The sequence below is a fragment of the Hippocampus zosterae genome, chromosome 20 (genome assembly GCF_025434085.1).
Source record: "Hippocampus zosterae strain Florida chromosome 20, ASM2543408v3, whole genome shotgun sequence".
In the NCBI taxonomy this organism is placed as follows: Eukaryota; Metazoa; Chordata; class Actinopteri; order Syngnathiformes; family Syngnathidae; genus Hippocampus; species Hippocampus zosterae.
Window position 1 is genome coordinate 2,717,778 of NC_067470.1, and position 16,939 is coordinate 2,734,716.

A 16,939-nucleotide genomic window follows, 5' to 3' on the forward strand; every position below is an offset into this window, starting at 1 on the left:
GCGGTGAGGGGGGGGGGGGGTGAACCTCAACACCCCCCCACGCACTCATTTTCGCATTCATTTTCCCTCCCTGGCGTTTTTTTTCCCCCTCAGAGGGACGACTTTTTTAAGATAAGGCCTAGTGGCTTCTTTAATGTCGAGCTTCAAGTATTCCGACCCGCCCCCCCAATCCACTCTCGCATCATGCCCTCGTATGGCCTTCCTATACCATCTTGTATTGTTGCAGGGGGTTGTCATCAATGAACCCTTAGGCAGTAGTTAAGGTGATCATGACAGGAAATCACAAACGAAAGTCCAGTGACGTTGATTGCATGGACTTGCTCCAGTTTGGCCTTGGCGCTAGCGTGTTAGCTTCGTCAGTGTTTAAGGCGGATAAACACCGAGTATCCGAGTACAAACGCCACCACGCCCCGCCCCCTCCCCCTCGTCTTCTAACTGCAGGCGCTGGCCTTTAATTGGTAAAATGCAGATTTTTTTTTTTTTTTGATGGGGAGAAGGATTAGGCCGCTTATCGGCGTGGAGTATCTCGCTGTAAGATGAAAAGAGTGCGCTGAATTACACATGCCAACTATACCCCCCCCCTTTTCTTTTGGCAACTCCCCCCCTCACCCCACAATCAACCACGGCCCTCCCCTCTTCTCGTCCTTTGCCTCGCTTCCCCAGTGCTTTTACAACAAAGCACTTTGGCGAGTGACATCACAAAAGGGTGTGTGATTTATTAGGCGGCCATTTGATAAAAGCTAAACGACGTTGCGGGTCCTGAGGCTTGTGAGGGTGGGGTGGTGGGTGGTTGCCGTGTAAACATTCTCATGCATGAAGGGCCGCGTCCCACCGAGACTTCAATCAGGATGCGGGAATCGGTTACGGTTTGTGCAGCCCGCTATTTCATCCATTGGGCCGTTTTATTCCCCAGCTGCTGTGCGGTGAGCCCGGACAATCATGTCAGCCGCGTGACCGACAGACAAAAGTTGTTGTACAGTATAAAGCTTGTAACATGTTCACCCACAGTTGCGATTTGCTCATCACAAATCAAAGCCTTGTGTAAAATGAAAGCAGTGCTTTGGCGTCATCTCGTGGCATCTTATTGTCAAGGAACTATGTAGAAGTGAGTGGAGGCGCTTCACTGTGCTGTCGAATGTAAAAGTATCGTCTCGCCGCCGTCTTTAAACCGCAAATATTTGATGTTGCAACATGAGTGCCGCAACTAGGATGCACTGGTAGGCTATTCGTCGCAGAGGAGAAAGAATATATGCTTGAAGGGTATTATTTTGCCTTTCTACTTGTGTTGTTGCATTGCTGAGTTCAAATATTAGTTGTTTAGAAGTTTATTGTAAGGTTTAGCAACTTTAATACTAGTTTTGTTAGCCTGTTAGCATTTGGCTTTTTAAGACAAAGTCCTTTGGTTTGGTTAAATACACGAGAAATTCCCATTGTTCCACGTTTAGTTTTATGGGAAAGTTCCCTATTCAGCATGGCCTTGGACACCAATTCAACTCGAAATTCAAGGTGCCACTGTAAAGGTAATTATCAAAAATTTGGGGGGGGGGGGGGGGGGGGAGTCTGACTTGCAGTGTTTTGCCCATGTTGCCCTGGCTCAATGAACGTTGGTGAAAGCAGCGGCTGCATGTGCACACGCGACCTCGGCATCCCCTCCCGTTTGCCGCTCCCCGTCAGCCGCCTCCCCTCCTAAATCCATCTTGGTGGCGTTTTTACAGTCGCAGTCCGATAAGCTGGCAGCGGGAAGATGAATAAGCACCGCGCCGCCGCTATCAGCACCTGTTTGTCGATGTAGCCGGCTCTGCTCAGCATGGAGATTATTGATCCAATAAGAATTGCCATTAGCTTTCCCCTCTCGCTGTCAGTCGGCCGGCCCATGCATCACATCCGTCAAGCGCCTCGTTCATTTGTACAAACGCGCGCCGGCGCGGATCCGTCCGCCACTCCGACGCGCCGTCCCGTCCATCGCTCTCGGGAGCATATCGAGCGGACGGCCGACAGAACCATCGCTCGCTGCAGGGATTCCCTCGCAAAGCGGCGGCTAAAGGCCCTCCGACCGAGGAGATCAATCTCAGGAGGCGAGGGTGTGGGGGGCGGGTAGGGTGGGGGGGGGACTTCACTAACGCTCATCGACCACACAATCATTTTCCACAGGATTAGTCTTGTTTTGTCACTTTAAAATGAAAAAAGTGCCAAGTGAGAGTAATGGGGGGGCCACTTTCCAATGAGCCCACTTGTTCTACCACTCTTGCCAAAGTCGGAGGCTTGGTGGGTCAGAGTCGGGCCAAGGGGGCGGGTCAAAGATGCCATTGTCAAGGGATAGGGGCCTCCCCAGGCCGGATGTGACCCTGACAACTGCAAGAAAGCGCTCGTTTTTTGTCTGCAGGCCAAATCGGATTGACTGCTGAGGTCAACACTTGCGGTTTTGTCACCACCATAAAACGCATTTAAAAGCACTTTTTTTTTCTCTCCAAGATGGACGAGTCGCCTTGTGTATGCAGAGTTCCGAAATCTGTGAATGCTGTTGTGTGATTCTCATGATGCTCCGCCACTAATCAACACTTGTTCCCATTAAAATTGCGCACAAATTACAGCAGACCCTCGTAAAAAAATTTTAAAAACTCAAAATAAAAAACATTTTTGAGATGAAAACCTTCCCTCGGCTGAAACGTGTTCGTGTGTGTTTGCAGCACATCAACAACGACCACATCCACGGCGAGAAGAAGGAGTTTGTGTGTCGCTGGGAAGAATGCTCCAGGGAGCAGAAGCCCTTCAAGGCCCAGTACATGCTGGTGGTCCACATGCGGCGGCACACCGGCGAAAAGCCTCACAAGTGCACGGTAAGGCGCAACCGATCGACCGTCCGTCTGACCGACCGACTCCTTGTGATATGTTTCCTTGACACCGAAAGAAAGTGTAAGACGGATGCGCTCTGGCTTCCATTCCAGTTTGAGGGCTGCGCCAAGGCTTATTCCCGTCTGGAGAATCTCAAGACTCACTTGCGCTCCCACACGGGCGAGAAGCCGTACGTGTGCGAGCACGAAGGCTGCAACAAGGCCTTCTCCAACGCATCGGACCGAGCCAAGCATCAAAACCGCACGCACTCAAACGAGGTACGCTGAGTGAGCATTGTCTTAGTGTTCCTTCTCTTATATCGGAGTTCGGCGTTCGCCTCATGCAGCCGGTCCGCCGTCCCCGACCGCGCACATCTCGCTTTGTCTCACAGTGGAGCACGATTGAATACGTTCTGGTTTTATTTATTGGCAGAAACCCTACGTGTGCAAGATCCCCGGCTGCACCAAGCGCTACACGGACCCCAGCTCCCTGCGCAAGCACGTGAAGACGGTGCACGGGCCCGAAGCGCACGTCACCAAGAAGCAGCGGGGCGACTACCCGCGGCCCCCCGCGCAGCCCCGCGAGCCGGGCGCCAACGGCCAGGGACACTCGCCGGGGCAGCTGGGCCTGGGCGGCTACGCGGACCAAAGGGAGTATAGCAACCACGTTACCTCTAAGCAGGACGACTGTCTGCAGGTCAAGTCCATCAAGACGGAGAAGCCCATGGTGAGACTCGAGCTCAGGCATTGACACAGTCGTCGCTTTTAATGCAACTCCAGTTGGTTTCCCCTTTGCTGCGGTTCAGTTGTCAAGTGTCAGGATCCAAAACCTGCTGGCCTTTTGCCAAGTACAAATACGCAGAAAAAACACGAACCGCATCGGGGCAGGGGGGAACCCGAATAAGCCCTAAAAGTCTTCTAACAAGTGCATGTTCTCTTCTATCCGATGCTTGGCATTGCGCTTGTTGTCTTCTAAGGACAGTGGGTAATCAGGTGAGACAGGCGTCCTCTTCTTTCACAGTCTCGTGACTCATCTCATCACAAACGTGACGTTTTCATTCATGTTGGCCTTGCCTTCACTGAAGTTCGTGAAGAAGGTTGCTCGCTCTGTGGTTTGCTGCATTCCGCTCTGCACAACAGTGCCACGGTGTGGATGGTGGACGTATTAGTCACCCAATAAACTTGGGGGGACTGTGAAAGGTTCCAGGTGGAACACCGGCTGGATCTTTTAGTTTTGCCACTTCCATAAGAACTAATCCAAGTCTTTCATCGTTAAAGCGCCAAAAAGCGATGTTGCCACACAAGCAAGTCAGTCTTTGGTATGTCCCCCCCCCCCCCCCCCCCCAGACGTCTCAGCCAAGCCCTGGCGGTCAGTCTACATGCAGCAGTGACCAGTCCCCCGTCAGCGTCTATCCCAGCGGTGGAGTCCAGCTTACTGTGAGCGCCGGACGCTCGCCAGGGGAGGGGCCGGACGAGGAGGACGAGGAGGAGGACGAGGCGGAGGCTGGTCGGCGGGACGGGCCGGCGCCCGTCATGGACTCCACCGTCTCTACGGCGACGGCGGCTGCGCTGACCTTGCGGGCGAGACGTGGCGTGGGCCGCCCCCTGCGCTGGCTGGAGCACTTGAAGAGGGAGAGGCTGAAGCAGGTGAACGGGCCGATGCCTGGCCCGGGGCCCCTGACTCCCCCGCCGCCCCCCAAGGGGTCCGTGCTCACCGGCATCCAGGCCAAGGGTGAGTCCTTTCAGGCCTCTGATTGGTTAACATTGGTAATTAGCGAGTGTTGTTGTAAAGTCCATAGCTGTGCGTGTGCCCCCTCAGGATGCTGTCTGGGCAAACAGTGGGTGTCGGCCGCTCCTCAGCCCCCACCTCCCCCCGAACTGGGCGGCACGACCGAGTTAACGGTGCTCAACTTGCTGCGGGACCGGCGCGACAGCAGCGGGAGCGCCGCCAGCTCGGCCTACCTGAGCAGCAGCCGGCGTTCCTCGGGCATCTCGCCGTGCTTCTCCAGCCGCCGCTCGAGCCAGACGTCACAGAGCGACGGTGCTGCGGCTGCCCTCCACCACCGCCGCCGCCACAACCTCAGCTCCACCGACTCGTATGACCCCATCTCCACCGACGCCTCCCGCCGCTCCAGCGAAGCCAGCCACTACGGCGGCGGGGTGGCGGCAAGCAGTGGCGCACTTTCAGGCGGTGTTTGTGGAGGCACGGGGGGTAACGGTGACCTAGGGGGCTCCCGAGGGATGCTCACCTTAACCCCCGCTCAGCACTACCACCTGAAGGCCAAGTACGCCGCGGCCACCGGTGGCCCGCCGCCCACGCCACTACCCAACATGGAGCGCATGAGCCTCAAGGCCCGCATGGCCATGATGGACGAAGGCGGCACCAACCAGCCTTTGCCGCCCCTCGCCGGTCCGCACCGGTGCTCTGAGACCACCAATGGCTTTGTGGGACATTCGTCCTGCAGGAGGAGGGTCTTCTACCCGGGTGAGGGACCCGCGGCAGGCAACCGGAGGGCCAGCGACCCGGTGCGGACGAAGCCTTCCGGCGTTTGCGTTCTGCCCCCTGTGCAGCGTTTCAACAGCCTGAGCAACCTCCACCCTCTTCCGCCTCTAAACCAGCAGCCGTCGCCGCCCCTTGACGTGCGCACTCTGAGCTTGCAGAATTACACTCGCTCCGAGGGTAACCTACAGAGGGGCTTACAGCAGCCCGCGTACACCCCAAGCATCGCGGAGCACGCCGCTTTGGAAGCTCTGGCCATGGAGGGTGACGGGGAGCCGTACTCGCTACTCGGGGATGAAGATATACTTCCAGATGACATGGTGCAGTATCTCCGCTCCCAAGTCCAGGCAGACGGTGGACCATACGTGCACATCGAGGACCAGATCATCTCCGGCGAAAGAGAGAGCTTGCAACGCCCGATAGAGGGAACGGAGGGGGCGAACTTCCAGGCCAACCGCTGCCTCCAACAGCAGCAGATGGTCCCAAGAAGGAGCCCCAACTTGCTTCCCATACAGTGGAACGAAGTTAGCTCTGGTAGCGCCGACCGCTCTCCACAGCGGGATCGCAACTGCGCAAGGTGGTCCGGCGGGCAGGCCTCATCGGAGCCTTTCGGCAGGTTCGGAAACATGGTGGTGCAGCAGAATGCGCTGCTGGGTTTCCACAGCAGTTGCTCCCAGGCCGACCAGGCGCAAGGCCCTGCTGCGGTGAAGCTTGAGACGTCCCCCAACTCGTGCATGGAGTCGAGAGGAACCGCCCTCAACGGCTTGCCCCGACCTCCCTTCCCCAAGTCCTCTGACGGACCTCTTCCATACCAAGCTTCCAGAATGCAAAACCACTTCCAGCAGAACCTCAACAGCAGATTCTCCAGCCACACCATAACTCGGCCCTCCATAGACAATCTCCAAAGCTTCTCCCAAGATAAAGTCCATCATCCCACTCAGCAAGGCCCACGCCCGCCCGTCAATACTTACCGGAACTTGATGAGAAACCACCTTCTACCCAGAAGCTGCACTGAAATCCCGGAGCAACAACACAATGGTGGGAGCCTCTGTTCCCTGAAACTGGAGGCTCCAGAACATGGATACTTCCAACAAGTCTTCGATGATCCCATTTCCTTCCAGCAAACAGATCCCAAGGTAGCCTCATTCTCCACCGTAGAAGACCACTACTTGCTGGACTCCTTAGATGGCGGCAGCGGTCCAGGCGACTCCATCTCCCTCCTGTCTCCCGCCTCCGATCAAGTGACCAGTACCGTAGAGGGTGGGACAGTAGACGGCGGGATCGTGCCCACGGCGACGTTGGACGACGGCGTCCCTTTGGACTTTGGCGCCATGATGGAGGATGGTTTCGACCAAGGCAGCCTGGTATCGGGCCCGTTGAGCCCTTCCATTTTCCAGGGTCTGTCCAGAACCTCGTCGCGGCTGACCACCCCTCGTGCGTCGGCCACCTTCCCGGCCGTGGTGGCCCCCGGCGTCAACAACATGGCCATCGGTGACATGAGCTCCCTACTCAGCAGCCTCGCAGAGGAGAGCAAGTTCCTCGCCATTATCCAGTAGTCCCCCCCTCTCTTCTTGACTTTCTCCTCTTAGGAAAAAAAAAAGGTGTATGTGAAGGCATATAAATGGAACGAAAATGAGGTATAAATTAAGAAAGGTTCTTTTCCAATTTTTGGGAATGAAGGCTGTTTTCCCAGCCCTGTCTTTGTATGACAATGTGACTTCACTTCTTCAACAGTATTCTCGCGTATTGTCACTGTTTTTGCTGTACACACCGTCGGCAAGAAAAAAAAAAACAACATATGAAGCCGAAAAACACATTCAAACGGAAACCTTTGTCCTTATAAGCCACTAATTCCTGATCCACCCAGTCATCGCCAAACCAAAATGCCAGACTTGCTTTGTCTTTTCAGGCTCATGATAGAAATGCCCACCAACTCTTTTGTTGAAAAGTGAAACTGGCTCCGGGGGCTGAATTATTATTATTATTATTCTTTTTTTTTTCTAGGCTTCTTGGAAATAGCCAAAGTGACCCTCGACTAGCAGCTTCAATTCACGCCAAAACAAAAAAGCTTTCCTGTGTCTTTTGAGGCATTGCTTCCTAAGACTTTTTTTTTTTCTGTGGGTCGTCTGATGATCAACATGTCGACTATGTACTTTTTAAGTTTCTCAGTCAAACTGGGTTCGGTGGCTGCAATTTCTTTGGAAGCCCTTGGAAAGAGCCAAAATGACTCTAAAATGGATGCTTTTATTCAAACCAAAATGACATGATGATTGATGATGGCTTCTTTTTGGGCATTGTTTATTGAGACTTTTTTTTTGTGGGGGTCTATTCATGATAGATGCACCAACCAAATTTTACCTTGCAAAGTTAAACTGGCTTTGAGGGCTGTATTGTAAATAGTCAAAATGATCCTGAAATGGCAGCTTCAATCCAAACCAAAATTGCAGACGGCGTGCATCTTCCCCGGGGGGCTACTCACGATCAACGTTTCTACCAAATTTCAAATTGATTGGTGAAACTATAGCTTCAGTGGCTGGATTTTCAAGTATTTATTCGCTGGTTGCGTCATGTTTTGACAAATTCAGGAAGGCTTTTTCATGGCCCGTGATGGGGGAAAAGAGAGATAAAAAGTTTCCCAGGCCAAGATTTCCTCTCAGTGTTTCGATCAGGTGATGTTTTTACGCATAAGTACAGAGGAGAAAAAAAATTGCATCAGAAAACAAGCCTAAAACAATCAAGTATTATGATTGAATTTGTCTGGTGCGGTACACCAGTGTATATAATGTAACAGTGTTTTTATATTCTCCTTTTTCAGGTGCTTACTCACATACGTAACTTTTGTCTTAATGGACGCTGACGCTGGTCCAACAGCACATGATTATTTTTTTTTAAATGCTGTACAGTGATGTGTTTGATTTTGTATGATATTGTCTTCTCGAGAGCTCTTAAATGCTGAATGTGTACCGCCGTCAAGTATTACAGAGACGTCGTCGCCAGTGTTAAGTCTTATTGCTGCGTTGCCTTTTATTTTTCATTTTTCAATTGTATGCGTGTGCACAATATCAAAAGTAGTTTAGCGTCAAAGCAATGAGGTACAATCCTTGTTTTGGGTACTTTTTTTTTTGGAACAGGTCACTGACATTTTTTCTTTTGTTTGTAATGAATAATGGAAAAAAACTAATTCCCTTCAGAGGAGGAAATTGCATTGAGGTATGTGCCTTATACGTTTTCAGTAAAGAGAAGACACACTGCCGATTTTCCATTGTGAATAATGAAGAACAAAAAATAAATAAACATCAAAAAGAACAGAACATTTATATAAAAAATATCCAGTAACAGGAAAAATCCAGAACATTATATTAAAAATGTCCAGTAATGGGAAAAGTCCAGATCATTTTTATTAAAAATGTCCAGTGATGGGAAAAGTCTAGATTTGTCAAATTCATTCTCATTTCATTTTGTTGCCACAATAAAGGGTGTTATATATATATATAACACACAAATCTATAAAAAATGTCCCTATGTTACGCTTTGTGTAGGAAAAAAAGGGGAAAAACACATCCAGGGGCGTCCTGGCCCCACGCTGGATGGGGCGGGCCTCCCTCATCAGCCCACCTAGCCAATGAGAGGGGCCACTCGCTTGCTCGGCTCTTTTTTTAACTTGACTCCAAATGTTTGTATTGTTTTTAATAAACATGGAAATTGTATTTGACTTGGTGTGTTTTTATTTCCATTTCTCTAGTTTGAACATGACTCTCACTCACTCACTGTCCATTTTAATAAGGAACAAAACTGGTTTGCAGTTAAAAAAAAAATCCAGTATATAACATATAAAAACAGATGCGCTTGGTCTCGGGTCAAGGTACAGTATCAATTTATGACTTGGTCGTTAGTGTCTTTAGCACATCCTTGTGGCGAAAGACCGAAGCATAACCATTTCCGCGTGGTGCAAATAGTAGCGTACCGCCTAGCCACCAGGGGGCGTCTGTAGTCGCCTTGCTGTCTAATCTCGAGAAAGAAGAAGTTCCCTTGGTTGTGGAAAATGGCCGACGTCGAGATGGAAATCGCGTCGAGAAGAATGAATAATTTCAACGAGCACGTGTAAGGCTTTTGCTTTATCATTGTCCGTTCATATTTATAACTTTTTATGAGACGGGGGCATATTTCTGATTCGAAACTGACCGACGCGGGAGGTTAAACAGCGGAACGACAGTCGTGTTGTTTGGATAACACTGCTGACAAGACTCGCTAATGTTCTTAGCTTAGCCGTGTTAGCATGAAGTTTGGCTAAACGTCAAGCAGACGTTGGTATAAATCACCCCGGTGTTGCATCTGCTCCGTCGCGGCGTGTGTGTGGATTGCGCAAAACGAATTTGAATTGTCCAAATCTGGTTTTGTCGATGAATGTACCGGCGATGTTGCCAAACTTTGCTAAGCACGCTTAGCTTTTAAGAGCTAACGTGGAAAAAACATCTTGAAACCCTCAAGTTCAATATGTTCGTCACTCGTGTCAGTGAGCACGGAAAATAACCATTCTTCAATTTCACTAAAAGCTAATGTGTTTTGTTTTGGTCATGGGAGAAGATCTAAATAGTGCGAGGTCAATCCTCATATAGCAAAGGTTATGCAGTATTGGGCTGAAGAAAACGAGCCTTTTTTGGTTGCCAATGGTTACGTATGTTTGTTTGTGTGAGGGAAGGATTGGTCATCAGCAGATAATTCTTCCTGAAATTGTATTGGTCTCCGTCTACTGTATAATACTGTCAAAGCTATTTTCAAGCAAATGCTCAATTAATTCGTCATGCTTCTATTCTGTCAGTAATGGTTGAAGTGATTTTGTGATGCAAATTGTGATGATTTAATGTCGGAACTTTTTTTCATTCATGGTGTTATTGTTCTGTGGTTTGACGACCAGGAAACAGGAAATGGAAAGCCACGAGAGGAGTGGCAATGAGGACAGCGGAGACGTGTCGGAGGAAGAAGAGGAAGAAGAGGTAGTGAATGTTGTGCACCATTGTCATACAATGCAAAACATTGTCTTATGATTTCACTGTGGTGCTCTCACACCAATTTATTTATTGTTCAGATCTTAACTTTGCATCATGTTCTCTCTCCTAGGAGGAGGCTGAGACCAACGGCGAGAAGCCTGAGGAGGCTGCGAAGCAGCACAGCAGCGGTGGTGGAAAACACAAGAGGAAAAAACACAAGCATCGCAGCAAACATAAGAAACACAAACACGCCACGGAGGAGGACAAGGAGCGCAAGCGCAAGCATCGCCACAAACATAGGAAACACAAGCGCAACAAGGAGGGCGAGGCGCCCTCCGCTGCCCCCGCACCTGCCACCATCTTTGTCGCTTCCGGCCATAAGAAAAGCGAAAGCTCCCCCTCCTCGGGTAACCCCGGCCTGGATGACCGGGCGCTGCTGGAGGACCTGGAGAAGCAGAGGGCCATGATCAAAGCTGAGCTGGACAGTCAGCTGATGGAGGGCAAAGTTCAGTCGGGCATGGGCCTGATCCTGCAGGGTTACAACTCGGGCTCGGAAGAGGACGCCGGCGAAGCCCGCGTCAGGAACGGAGAGCAGCGCCAGCGGGGCACCTCAGGGAAGGGCATATCCCCCCGCGCAGGGGTAGCTGCTAAATCCAGACGGGACTCCACAGAGGGCAGCAGGACCTCTTCCAAGCGCCACAGCCCCGGCAAAAACACGGAGCGGCTCGCCAAGGATTCCAGGCAAGACAAGGTGAGCAAAAGCGGCAAAGATGCTAGCGTTAAGGACAAAGGCCGCGCCAGAAGCGCCTCAAAGGAAAGGAAGCATTCAGACGCCACCGACAGGTCCAAGGGGAAGAGCAGGAAGTCCCCCTCGGAGCAGAAAAGCGCCCGCGCTGAGAAACAACGGCCCTCGCCGCAACGGGACGAGCGGCACGCGCAGGAAAAAGCGCGGCCGCGATCCCGGTCGCCCGGCCGCGAGCGGCTCGCTCGCCCTGACGCCGAGCGAGACAAAAGACCGACCAAGTCGCCGTCCAAGGATGCGTCATCTGGCAAGGAGAACCGGTCGCCGCACCGACGGCCGCAGCACAGCCCCGTCCGGAAGCGCAGCAACTCGCCTCGCCTAAGAGACGCGCGCCACGCCTCGGCAGGCGCCGCCGAACGCAGTAGAGCCAGGTCGCCACCGCCGCCCCGGCGAGTGCGCTCGCCGGACGTCCGGAGGAGAGAAACGGAGAGGCAGGAGTCGCCAGTCAGGTGCGTGGAAAAGCTGAGAGTCGCCTTTTGGCTTTTTCTGGCCAGGGGTCGCCACTTGGCGTCCCCCACATGATTAGTTTGTCACTATTTATGCTGAAAGATGTATAAATAGCATTCTACGTTTTGCTTGAAAATTAATCGCCATTTGGACTGTGGTTTTTAAATGTCTCTCTGTGAACCCCGCACAGGAAACGGCTTCGAGTGGAAGCCGGATCGGGTCGAGACCGCTCGCGAGACAAAAGTCCGCCGGCGTCCTCTCGCCGCCGGGTGAGTCGCTCGCCCCTCAGGCGACGTTCCCCGTCGCCACGCCGACGCTCCCGCTCGTCCCCTCGCCGGCGGAGCCGCTCTCCGCTTTTGCACAGGTGATGATGGTCAAGACGGAGTCGAGCAAAGGAGGAGTTTCTGCAATTTGGTGTGTCTTTCAATAATCTATATATTTTTTTTTAAATGTCCCGGTCATCAGATCCGGCGATCGAGACCGATATGGGAGGCTGCGGCAGTACCGGCGCTCGACGTCGCGCGACCGCGGCAGGCGGCGGCGGCGCAGCAGAGACGAAGACAAGTTCAAGGGAAGTCTCTCGGAGGGCATGAAGGTTGACCAGGAGTCCTCAGAAGAAGACATGTGAGTGTTGGTGTCAGTTGTGATGTCCATGTTTGGGTTTGGCAAGCCGGAAATGAAACCAGGCACACCGCCAAACACAAACAAGCACAAAAATAGACAGCGGCTGCAAAAGTAGGTACCAGTATACAGTTAAGACTCAATTCGTTATTCACCATCATCATTCATTTTTTTCTTTTTTTTATTATTATTATTTTTTTTCCAGGTAACCATGGCACGCCATTTAACGTGGCTGTCATTTGTAGCGTAATTTGTAAATTGCTAGTCTACTTGGTGGAGTCCATTCCTCTCCCACGCTACTGTTTGATGAGCCGATTTCATTGGACGGCGGTATCGTTGCCCTCCCCGGTCATCTGAAAAGAAATAAGACGCATTTTGATTTTCAAAGTACTTTCACGCCACTTCAAAGATGTTGAAATCAGTTATGGAAATGCTCAGTTGCCGCAATCTTCGGAATCTATTTGCAGGTTGGATGACTTTGACGGCGAGGAGGTGGATGAGGAGGCCTTGATTGAGCAGCGCCGACAGCAACGAATGGCCATCGTGCAGGTTCGTCTTTCTGTCTGTCCGTCGGTCCTTCGAACACGCCGCCGTCGGTTGTCACGACTTTTAAGTCGGTCGCCTCCGTCGCGTGTCAGAAATACAAGGCGGCGAGCGAGGACACCAACATGGTTTCGGAGCCCAGCAGCCCGCAGAGCAGCACGCGCAGCCGCTCGCCGTCGCCCGACGACATCCTGGAGCGCGTCGCCGCCGACGTCAAGGAGTACGAGCGCGAGAACCTCAACACTTTTGAGGCCAGCATCAAGGCCAAGCACAACCTCATCGCCCAGGAGAAAGACGGTAATGTTTGCGCCTTTTGCTCACGCTCAAGTCCGTTTCAAAGGCCATAGAGAGGCAAATCTCCGAAGCCGCAAAGCGGCGAGGAATCACTGCATGCGATGACGCTGACATGTTACACTGACATCAGAGCTTTGAATTGCCTCAGAAGCCAAAGTAGGAACAAGTCACTGGTTTTGTTTGTTTTATAGAATTTGCGTACTGTCGATGGGCTGGTTTTTTTTCCCTCCCCCCTCACGTAAAAAGAAATCTCACCACGTCACTTGTTGCACATTATTTCATCAGTTTGAGAAGCTCTGTTCTCGACAGACGCCAGCCAAGTGTCTGCTGCCCGGTGCATTTAATGGTTTATGTGTGTGTGTCTCTCTCTCCCTGTCGTGTGTTCATTCAGTTGCTGGCTTGTTATCCAAGCAGCCTGGCTGTGTCGGGCCACCTTGCAGCATGTTTTGATCTCTGCAGAGTATGTCGAGCAAAACACATGGCGCAGATATTCATTGAGTGCCGGTGATTCTGCGACAAGTCGAATCCACCGGCCACGCGCACTCACCTGTCGCTCGTATTTTCTCTCTCTCTCTCTTGTGGTATCCCCCCCTTCCCCCTTTGTTGTTCTCAGGGGCCAACCCCAAGAAGCCGTCGGCGCCCGACATGTTCACCGAGTCGGACGACATGTTTGCGGCGGACTTTGATGTAAGCAAAACTGGGCTGAAATGAAAGATCGTCCCTGTCGATTGTCGAGCTAAATATCCAATTTTGAAAATCCCCCCAATTTTGCAACCCCGATGAAAATGTGCGATTGCATTCTTTATTGGACTGTTGTCAACTTGATCCGGTGTGCGTGCAGAGCGCCCGGATGAGAGCCTGCGGAGTGGGCAAGGACTTCAAGGAGAACCCCAACCTCAGGGACAACTGGACCGACGCCGAGGGCTACTACAGTCAGTGCGATCCGCGTTTCGGGCGCGTGGCAATCTGCCGTCCTCTCACGGCGCGTTTCCTCCCCAAGGGGTCAACATCGGCGAGACGCTGGACAAGCGCTACGACGTCTACGGGTACACGGGCCAGGGCGTGTTCAGCAACGTAATCCGAGCCAGAGACACCGCCAGGGCCGGCCAGGAGGTGGCGGTCAAGATCATCCGCAACAACGAGCTCATGTATGGCAGCCGTGTTCCGATCAGTGTGACCGCAAGGGGGCGCATATTGGACAAAAAAATACTTGTTTTATACCTAAAAGTTATTTTGTCTCTATGAATATGATGACGTCATCATCTTTTTCATGAACCGGTGCAATTTATCCCTACGATGCTGACAAGCTTAGTAGTGCTTAAACATTTCGTTTCCACAAATACGTCATGTCTTTGAAGTATTTAGCTCATGTCTCACGGTCACATTTGGTGAATGAGAGATAATCCAAAAGTCTTGGAAATTGCCCCCCCATAGATGGCGTGACACGTCGATGTTCATTTTTGCCACTGTTGTTTTGGTTTGCGTGCGTCAGGCAGAAGACGGGCTTGAAGGAGCTGGAGTTCCTCAAGAAGCTCAACGATGCCGACCCCGACGACAAGTTCCACTGCCTGCGTCTCTTCAGACACTTTTACCACAAGCAGCATCTGTGCTTGGTCTTTGAGCCGCTGAGGTAACCGCTGAGAAGAAGAAGAAAAAAAAGTCGCCTTGTTTCTTTCCCCTCCCCTCAAAAGTCCTCCATCTCCCTCTCACACTTGTTTTTGTTTTCATCCCCCTCTTTCGGTGTCAGCATGAACCTACGCGAGGTGCTCAAGAAGTACGGCAAGGACGTGGGGCTGCACATCAAGGCTGTGCGCTCGTACAGTCAACAGCTCTTCTTGGCCTTGAAGCTGCTCAAGAGATGCAACATCCTGCACGCCGACATCAAGCCCGACAACATCCTGGTAAGACGCCGGCGACGCCTCAACCCAACGGGACCCCACTTGCTCTTTTGGCCCCGAATGTCCTTTCTGATGATTGACTCTCCGCTTAGACTTGACATCACTTGTAATATGCTCACATCATCATCTGCCTAAAATTGACTGACAGCCCATTAGAACTCAACAACAGCTGGTGATTGACTCCTCGCCGAGGAGAAAGAATATATGCCTGTGTTCTATTATAAAGACAAATGTATATATTGTTGCCTTAATTTCCCAGAGTGTTGTTTTTTGAGTGCTTTGCTTCTCTCAAAACTCTCTTATTTGACTTTGTGTGTGTTTTACTTGGTTTTTTTTATCCCCAGGTGAACGAGTCCAAGACCATCTTGAAACTGTGCGACTTCGGCTCGGCGTCGCACGTGGCCGACAACGACATCACGCCGTACCTGGTTAGCAGGTTCTACCGAGCGCCGGAGATCAGTGAGTTCGCTTTCGACCTCTTTAAAAAAAAAAAAAAGCCAGATAAAGCATTAGTTTGTACTTGTTCTTCACCGCCTGTCAGTCATCGGCAAGCCGTACGACTATGGCATCGACATGTGGTCGGTGGGCTGCACGCTTTATGAGCTCTACACGGGCAAGATCCTCTTCCCGGGCTCCTCCAACAACCATATGATCAAACTGGCCATGGACGTCAAGGGCAAAATGCCCAACAAGGTAGGATGGACACGCAAGCGCCGCTGGCGTTGCGTCATCATCATCATCTTCATCGACACACACGCAAGACGCCGAATGACGCAACGGCGTTGCCGCTGTTTCCTCAGATGATCCGCAAGGGCTTGTTCAAAGACCAACACTTTGACCAGAACCTCAACTTCCTCTACATCGAAGTGGACAAAGTCACGGAAAGGGTGAGGTTGCCCCCCCCCCCCCCCCCCCACACACACTGGCCTCCGCCGTCACACAAATGGCAGCGAGACGTCACCAACAAAATGGCTGCGGCGAAAATAATGCCAACTCGCACGGTCGTAAAGAAAAGCGGGCCTCGTTGACTTTTCGCTCTGCGCGCGTCGCGTTTCCAGGAGAAGGTGACGGTGATGAGCACCATCAACCCCACCAAAGACCTGCTGGGCGACATGATCGGCGGCCAGCGTCTCCCGGAGGAGCAGCGCAAGAAGGTGATGCAGCTGAAAGACCTGCTGGACGCCACCCTCATGCTGGACCCGGCCAAGCGCATCAGCATCAACCAGGCCCTGCAGCACGCCTTCATCCAGGAGAAGATCTGACCGCACCAAAACCACTTCTGGTGGGCTTCCTTCGCTCAAACGGGGGTCTTGCACTGTAAATACCACACGCTAGCTTCCCATTAGCTTTCTTTCTTTCTTCTTTTTTTTTGTTTGTTTTGTTTTGTTTTTTTTAAGCGGCCCAGTCATTGTAAACGTCCACAGTGATGCTTTAAGTTAAGCGGCGTGAGACGGATGTAAATAGTGGACGTCGACGTGCATGCTTTCAAACGTTCCGTGTACAAATGGCGAGTTCGGAAGAATCATTTTTGTTTGTTGTTGTCGTTTTGTTTGAAGCACTGTGGTGTGTTTGAGGCTCCTCAAGTGCCTCCTCCCGTGACAGCCGACCACTTTGCCACTTCTTCGCCTCCTCCTCGTGTACATAGACGCCCCTCATCATGATTCTTTGGTCCCCCCCCACCCCCCTCCCACCCGTTCACAATTAGATGGTTTGGTCCAATCTCGTGATTCCAATGAAGACTTCACTAGTCGCTGCCCACAGATCTCCTTCACTTTACTTTTTAGTAATAAAAATATTTCCTATTACCAAACTTTGCGTCTCTTTATACTTACACAATCACAGACGTTCAACTTTAATTCAGAATTCTACATGCATGCCCTTCAAGATGCGCATCATGTGATAGTGTTGTTAATATTAGCGTAACAAGACTCGGCAATTTGAATTGAACATCTGCATTCATTGAAGGTGCACCTTATACTCGGAAGCACCTTTTCGTGCGGAAAATAGCTTTTTTT

At 51.5% G+C, this 16,939-nt stretch overlaps 2 protein-coding genes across 4 annotated transcripts in view; both read left to right on the forward strand.

The window, feature by feature from the left end:
• Window positions 1-9,043, forward strand: part of gli3 (GLI family zinc finger 3) — a 73,816-nt gene extending 64,773 nt beyond the window's left edge. For both annotated transcript variants that reach the window (XM_052054370.1, XM_052054371.1), the window contains exons 11-15: window positions 2,688-2,837; window positions 2,946-3,110; window positions 3,265-3,558; window positions 4,179-4,563; window positions 4,651-9,043. In XM_052054370.1, the coding sequence (XP_051910330.1) occupies window positions 2,688-2,837; window positions 2,946-3,110; window positions 3,265-3,558; window positions 4,179-4,563; window positions 4,651-6,887 (3,231 nt within the window). In that variant the 3' untranslated portion in view covers window positions 6,888-9,043. The remainder of the gene's footprint in view (window positions 1-2,687; window positions 2,838-2,945; window positions 3,111-3,264; window positions 3,559-4,178; window positions 4,564-4,650) is intronic.
• Window positions 9,044-9,310: 267 nt separating this feature from the next.
• Window positions 9,311-16,734, forward strand: prpf4bb (pre-mRNA processing factor 4Bb). Of its 2 annotated transcripts, XR_007960332.1 has the most exons (17): window positions 9,311-9,432; window positions 10,247-10,325; window positions 10,450-11,570; window positions 11,759-11,932; window positions 12,034-12,192; window positions 12,657-12,738; window positions 12,828-13,029; window positions 13,640-13,713; window positions 13,868-13,958; window positions 14,027-14,174; window positions 14,519-14,656; window positions 14,774-14,927; window positions 15,269-15,383; window positions 15,466-15,617; window positions 15,725-15,811; window positions 15,983-16,241; window positions 16,481-16,734. XR_007960332.1 is itself a non-coding variant. In XM_052054373.1 (16 exons), the coding sequence occupies exons 1-16, from the start codon at window positions 9,374-9,376 to the stop codon at window positions 16,184-16,186; spliced, it is 3,039 nt and encodes a 1,012-aa protein (XP_051910333.1). In that variant the 5' UTR covers window positions 9,311-9,373; the 3' UTR covers window positions 16,187-16,734. The 2 variants fall into 2 exon arrangements, 1 of the variants encoding a protein (XP_051910333.1); XM_052054373.1 differs by having other exon boundaries at window positions 15,983-16,734.
• The last annotated feature ends 205 nt before the right edge of the window (window positions 16,735-16,939 follow it).